Raw genomic sequence first — 7,166 nt, forward strand, 5'->3', positions numbered from 1 at the left:
CGGGTGCAGTCGCTATCAGATCGTGTGCACAGCCCGCTGTGGACTAATCTAAGTTTCTTTTCGTTTTTTCAACAATCACTAAAACAATGTGCAAATTTCGCACAAATTGCGCACAAGCTGCAGGTTTGCGCTCGAAATCGGTACGGCAAGGCAACGCATTCACCCCGCCGATCGCAGGGCATTACAGCACACGGAGCATAATGACCTCTTATGTACACTGCAGGGGTGAATCGATGGTGATTAGCCCTTTTAGGACTGGAAAAACGATGTGACGCCAGCAATTCCCAGATCGCCAGATTGGTGAGCAAATATTTAATAAGCGCTCAATAAAACTGTTCGTTTCGTTGAAAGACGTACGAAACATCACCGTGGTGAACTTTCCCGCCATTGCATTCAATCAACATACCAACCGTCTACGGTACTGTACGAGCCTCCCAATCCAAAGAAAAAAAAAGGTTCACTTTCTTTGACCTTTCCGCGAGCGATCGTGGATCGTGGCCGGGGCTTGACGCGTACCTACACACCGTACACCACCGGTGTACGCCGTGTCAGATCTTACGTCAGCGACTTCCGGCGGGGCGAATGATACACGACGAAATGCTGCTGCTTACGTCTCCAGCTCTCTCACCGAAGCGCACACCGACCGACACGCCGACGTTAATGTTTACCTTTGTGTGCGCGCGCGTTTCCTCACGAGAAACCGCAGGAAGCCTCGACCATTACCGCTTGGGTACCAATAAAGTGTGCAGTGCTTCTCGCAGCCTCCTTCCTAGCTTGCGCGCGTGAAGCACTTCAGCGCCGCAGCGCTGAGCGCATCGTACATAATTCACCTGAATTCCGTAGCCGTACCAAGGGCCCCATTACACTGGGACCCGTACTGTCCGATTATGCAATATCAACCCACCGATCTTGCGGTGAACTCTTGGACAGTGGCGTATTACTACGGGCGAACAAGCACTCAGCGGCAGACGACGATCGTCGCTTGGATGGACGGCAAAAGCCGAAAGTTCTTATTATCGAACCAAATCATGCCATGCACGCAGGTCATCATGAGAGAAGCAAAATCAAAGAGTTATAAGGAGGGTTTTTTTTTGTTGTTTGAGTGAATGTCATACACTTTATTTCGCGTGAAAAGGCCTGCCATAGCCCTTGTCGGTATACATCGGTTGCGTTTTACAGCGGCACGATTGCAGCATCCCCTCCCCCTCGAATGCTGTGCTGCACCCCTGTACAAAGTTTGATTCCACAATTTTGGGTGTCAAAAATTTTGGACAAACTTTGCGTCGTTCTCGTAAAGGGGGGGTTTGGAACTTCTGTTGGGCATTCGGAAGAAATTGCTGCTGCTGTTGCTTACTGTTTTGTAGAATTGCGCTCTTTTGTTCGAATCTTAACACGTTCTTAGCTTACTAGCACACTATCAATATGCGCGCGTTGGTCACACGCGAATAACTTTTGTTATTAAAATGAAGACAACATTGAACAAAAGGTAATAATTTAAGTACCCGCACCCGGTCCACACTCGAACCCTTCCGTGGTTTTGCCGTAGAATTTCAAAAATGTTCTGCAGAGGATTGTTTTGCTTTTGTCGTCGAATGCAGAGAATTTGTTTACTACCATTTGACAGCTGACAGGCGGTTTCGCAGCGCGTGTCAGCCGTTTTGCGTTTAGCCATCCGTCAAGCAAGCCGGTCGGTCGGGGTGTTTTGCAGTGGTGAAAAGTGCGGCGGCCGTAGTAGAACACAGGTGGGTAAACGTTATAATTTATCTTAAATAAGGCACGTGTTTTGCAGTATCCGTTTCCTGTCCGGGTCCGTGTCGCGTATCCATTATCCGTGTGCTGGCAGTGGTTTAGCATCTGTGGTGTGGGCAGCCTTTCGAGCTGCTGCCCCGCCTTAGCCTCTGCCCGCCTAGTAGTTGTAACCTCCGTTGGACGAGTACGACTGGGGCAGCGTGGCGGGAACCTGCGACGGACCGCCGGAGCTGTATCCGCCGGCCGACTGGGCCGATGGGGCACCGGAGCTGAAGCCACCGGCCGACAGGGACGTGCGCCCGTTCGGCGAGAAGCTGCTGGCCGAGAAGGAGGCCTGCGAGAAGCCGTTGCCGGTCGAGCTTACCTGGTAGCTGCCACCGACGTTACCGTTGCCGCTGCTGAACGAGGCACCACCGGTCGGGCCGAAGCTCGGCGCACCGTACTGCGAGGATGGGGTCTGGGCGGGCGCACCGTACTGGCTGGATGGCTGCTGAGCGGGAGCGCCGTACTGGGAGGATGGGGTTTGGGCGGGAGCTCCGTACTGGCTGGAAGGAGCCTGAGCGGGCGCTCCGTACTGCTGCGAGGGACGCGATGGAGCGGGAGCTCCGTACTGGCTGGACGGGGTCTGAGCGGGAGCTCCGTACTGGGCGGAGGGCTGCTGAGCCGGGGCACCGTACTGCTGGGAAGGACGCGACGGGGCAGGGGCTCCGTACTGGCTGGAGGGCTGCTGAGCCGGGGCACCGTACTGGCTCGACGGAGTTTGGGCAGGGGCACCGTACTGGGAGGATGGGGTCTGGGCAGGGGCACCATATTGGCTAGAAGGAGTCTGAGCAGGGGCACCATACTGAGAGGACGGAGTCTGGGCAGGGGCACCGTACTGCTGGGATGGGCGAGATGGCGCAGGGGCTCCATACTGCTGGGATGGGCGGGATGGCGCTGGAGCACCGTACTGGCTGGACGGGGTCTGGGCAGGGGCTCCGTACTGGCTTGAGGGGGTCTGGGCAGGGGCTCCATACTGGCTGGAAGGAGTCTGAGCAGGAGCACCATACTGGCTGGAAGGAGTCTGGGCAGGAGCACCATACTGGCTCGAAGGAGCCTGAGCCGGCGGTCCGTACTGGCTGGAAGGAGCCTGAGCCGGCGGTCCGTACTGCTGCGACGGTTGACGAGCCGGGCCACGAGAGTAGCCATTGTTGCCGTTGCTATTGCTGTGACCGTTTCCATGTCCGTTGCCGTTGCCATTGCTGTAGCTGCGTCCATTGCCGTTGCCAGCGTATCCGTTACCGTTTCCGGCCGACGGAGCACCGTACTGGGTCGAGGGACGGGCCGGAGCACCGTAGCTGGAGGATGGGCGACCATTGCCGAAACCGTTTCCGTTCGACTGGGCCGGAGCACCGTACTGCGTCGAGGGACGGCCGCTCGAGTATCCACCGTTGCCTCCGTTGCTGTGCTGCTGGGCCGGGGCACCGTACGACTGGGAAGGAGCGGCCGGCACTCCGTAGCTGGTCGATGGCGGACGGAACGACTGCTGCTGCTGTTGAGGCTGCTGCTGCGGTGGTCCGTACTGGCTCGATGGGCGTCCGCTCGAGTATCCGTTGCCGTTGCCGTTTCCGTTGCCACCGTGTCCACCCGAGCTGTGTCCACCGAAACCGCCCGAGCTGTGTCCACCGAACCCGCCCGTGCTTTGGCCACCGAAGCTAGGCGCACCGTACGACTGGGAAGGAGCCGACGGGGCCGAACCACCGAACGACGAACCGCCGCCGTTCGAGTGACCGCGCCCTCCATTACCGCCGTTACCGCCCCAGCTTCCGGCACCGCCGGTCGGGGCTCCGTAGCTGGAGGACGGCGGCTGCGCTGCCGGGTAGCCGCCTGCACCGCCCGACGGTGGCAGATAGCTGCCGCTCGGCGGAAGCGGTGCCTCACGCTTCGCCAGGCTGGTCGAGGCAGTGCGGACAGGCACAAGGACGGCACAGCACACCACCACCAGGGCGGTCAGGTGAGTGCGGCGGAAAGCTACCATCATGCCACGGCTAGTATCGCGAGGTAAGCGTATCTGCGAAGGAAGAAGAGCGAGCCCGGAATCGGGAAGAAGGGGAGGGGTTGGTTAGGTGTCGTCTCGTCTCAATCGATTGTAATCTTGGGCACGGATGGGACACACACACACACATACACACGAGTGTAAAAAATATACGTATCCGCCGTTACATTGTGTGCCGCTGCAAGGGAAAAAAAACCTAAAACCGGTAGCCATTATGCGTGTTCAATATTTACGACCTGACCGGCTGGCTTCAGCTGCCGGAATTGGCGCGTGAGACGCAACCCGGCGATGCAAATCGATTGTTTTGCGGCGGGTTCGGTTGCTGGAGAGACCACCGCCCGCCCGCCCACCCCATCCGCATGCTTTTACATAATCATTGTGCATCGAGCGATTCGATGGCGCGGGATCGGTTCGATCGTGGGTTACCAATCCGTACGGAATCGGAATGGAAGAAGCAATGAACCTGTGCGGATGATGATTGCTGCTAGCGCTGTGACGCTAACCGCCAATGATGCACTTCGGCATGCTGCCGTGCTGTCGAGATGCAACGGAATTATTGTCGGACTTATGCAAGTGCGGCCGGGCGCCATTTAGCGATCGGCTGATCGGATCGCGCAGATCCGACACGGTCTGTGTCCGGGCAGTCGCACATCGCACACCGATTTGTGTACAATGCCCTGCTCCATTGCATCTTCGTGCCCTCCAACAGCATGCGGGCGACACAAAGCAGCTCAAAAAAAAGAAATAAAACAACAGACCACGTCTACAACAACGGCAAAGCAAAGAATGCAATTATGCTGTCAGATTGAGTTATCTTTCGCTGCGGACCATTGGGTTCTCTCTCTCTCTCCTACTCCCCCCCCTCTCATTGTTTGGTGGTTTGGTGCGCGTGCCACTTGCCAAGGCGTCGATGCATCGGCGCCCACTCGGCCGATGGTGGTGATGGTGAGTGAAATAATTAGATTGTGGTTTTATTAGCGAACAGCACAACGAAGCGCCAGCGAAGCGCTTCCGCGGTAGAACACCTTGAAGTTGGAGGATGTGGCGATGGCTCGGTGGGGGGTGGGAGAGGTTAATCATGCTGATGACATCAAACCAATTAAGCCAACTGTCCGAAAGGCTGACACTCTCTGCCCGGTGCGAACAACGCCGGTGCCACTTGTTGTTGGTGTGTGCTGCTGTCGCACGGTAATGGGATTATGTGGGGAATTAGCTCGCAGCGAAAGTGGGAACGCGTTCGCTTGATGATATAATTGTGAACAAATTCTTCCCCCCTTTGAAGGTAGTTGCACTGCCATAAAACAACAGTGGGTTGTAAGATTCTATTCTTTGCAGCTGAAGAATGCATCCCCCGAAAAGTAAAAACCATACACAAAACATCCCTCGTCGTGGGCATTGTTAGGGTCGATTCAATTTAAAGTGCTGCTTTTTTTAGGAAAGCCTCATCAATCAACCAGCCGATCTTGTCAGCAGATAGCGTGCTGCTGTGCGTACACCACCGTGTCCCGCGTTCCGTGGATGTCGAAGGTTAAACCGAGTGACCAACGGCTGGGAAGGCTACGGAAAACAAGTACAAAAATCTAAACGATGGTACGGAAAGATTTCCAGTCGGTCACTCGTCGGTGGCCATCTGACTGAGCGACGGCGGGGAAAGGTGTGTGATGTGAGTCGCAAATCGGGCAGAGGGCTGATTTGAATACGGCTGATTTTAATTAAGATACACTAATGAGCATCATCTCATGCTCGGTGCATGCCGTTACGATGGCGTGTGTAGGGGTGTATGGGGATGAATTAGATTGGGAGCAATAATTATGCAGCCTTTTATTTGTTGGTTAGGTCGGTGAGTGCTTAGGGTGGTTACTGTGAGGAGATTTGATAGAAAACATTAAATTTTATAGGTTATGATAAAGAATCATTTCCCAAATATTAATTAAAAATTAAAATTAAATTACAAGTAATTATGATATCCAGAACTTCTTCTTCTTCTTCTTTGGCACAACAACCGTCGTCAGTCAAGGCCTGTCCGTACCCACTAGTGAAGTGAGCTTTGGCTTTCAGTGACTTTTTGTTACCATATGCTGGATAGTCAGTCCTACCCCGTATGGAGGCACGGTCTATGCGGGGTTTGAACCCATGACGGGCATGTTATTAAGTCGTACGAGTTGACGACTGTACAATCAGACCGTCCCGAAATCCTGAGCTATATAACTTTAATAAAAGCCTAGACAAAGCTTTTGTTTGACACATTTTTACTGAATGTTTGAAGTACGGGACCAGCGGTGTAGTTTTCCAATGCACAACAACTTAAAACAGCCACCGTGCCTGGATTAAAACATCGAGCAGATCGAAGTTATGCTAGACGGAAAAAAAAGATTATTCTTTTTATAGATATTCACGATATTGTGGTACAACGTATAAAAGCCATTTTACAACATCTGCTCAGGAAAACAAGGTCTAAGAACTGCAATGAGACCAAAGGACAAGACTTGAGAATTTGAGAAATTGTAAAACTTGAGATGTTTTAATTCTGCAATGATCCGAAGAAGAAGTCTGCTTAGATCTGGGAAATGCTTAAGACAACCCAACAAGTCATACAAAAGCTCTCCAGAATGGTTGTTAATGTTGTCCGGAAATAAGTTGATAAACCACTAATTCACAATCCTCAGACACATCACTGTAACGAACACGTGCTGGAGTCTTCTTTTTTCACATTCCGTATTACCTTAGCGTCTCTCACAATCCTTCACCTGGGGATCACTTTATACTTTGCCCAAATCGGAACTCTAGTGTCACCACAAGCAAATCACCTCAAGTGTTCCCACAAGAAACAAGCCACAAAGTCTCGATTCGTGCAAGAATCTGTTACGGTCCTTTCGGCACTGACCTTCTTCTCTCACTGGAGATCGTACGGGTACGGCTGTGTATTGTATCCTTGCGTAGCTCACGTCCGGCGACTCCTGGCGAGTCCTAGCTTCACAACGGTTCACAGCTGCTTTACCTTTACCAATGAACCCCCTATCTAAACGAACTGAACCGTGTCCGTTGGTGGAATGATATTCAAATCAAAGCATCGCTTCACTTTTATACTCGAAAACAATCGCACTCGAACGGCGGGTGGCGGGTGCAATTTTCGTCGATTTGGCACCGTCGGGTAAGATCACGGGCACCACGACTCCCCCGAAAAAATACGGCGCAGTCCCCAGTTGCACCCCCCACCGCTTTGCACGAGGTGCCGTACGCTTTTCCACTCCAAACGGCTGGGAGGGGAACCGCATGTACGGGGACGCTCGGGTATGGATCGCGCCGAGAACACGAAGACACCGTACGTTGCCACCACCACCATTGGTCGAGCAGGGAGAGACCACGGGGTGTACTACTCATC

The 7,166-nt window shown here is 53.6% G+C and overlaps 1 protein-coding gene across 1 annotated transcript; it reads right to left on the reverse strand.

Annotated features, from left to right (window-relative positions):
- Positions 1-1,070: 1,070 nt before the first annotated feature.
- On the reverse strand, positions 1,071-6,785 carry LOC120947361 (pro-resilin). Its single transcript, XM_040362615.2, has 2 exons — positions 6,669-6,785; positions 1,071-3,799 (listed from the first exon to the last, which is right to left on the reverse strand). The coding sequence occupies exon 2, from the start codon at positions 3,767-3,769 to the stop codon at positions 1,907-1,909; it is 1,863 nt and encodes a 620-aa protein (XP_040218549.2). The 5' UTR covers positions 3,770-3,799; positions 6,669-6,785; the 3' UTR covers positions 1,071-1,906.
- Positions 6,786-7,166: the final 381 nt, after the last annotated feature.

The sequence above is a fragment of the Anopheles coluzzii genome, chromosome 2, assembly GCF_943734685.1.
Source record: "Anopheles coluzzii chromosome 2, AcolN3, whole genome shotgun sequence".
Lineage (NCBI taxonomy): Eukaryota > Metazoa > Arthropoda > Insecta > Diptera > Culicidae > Anopheles > Anopheles coluzzii.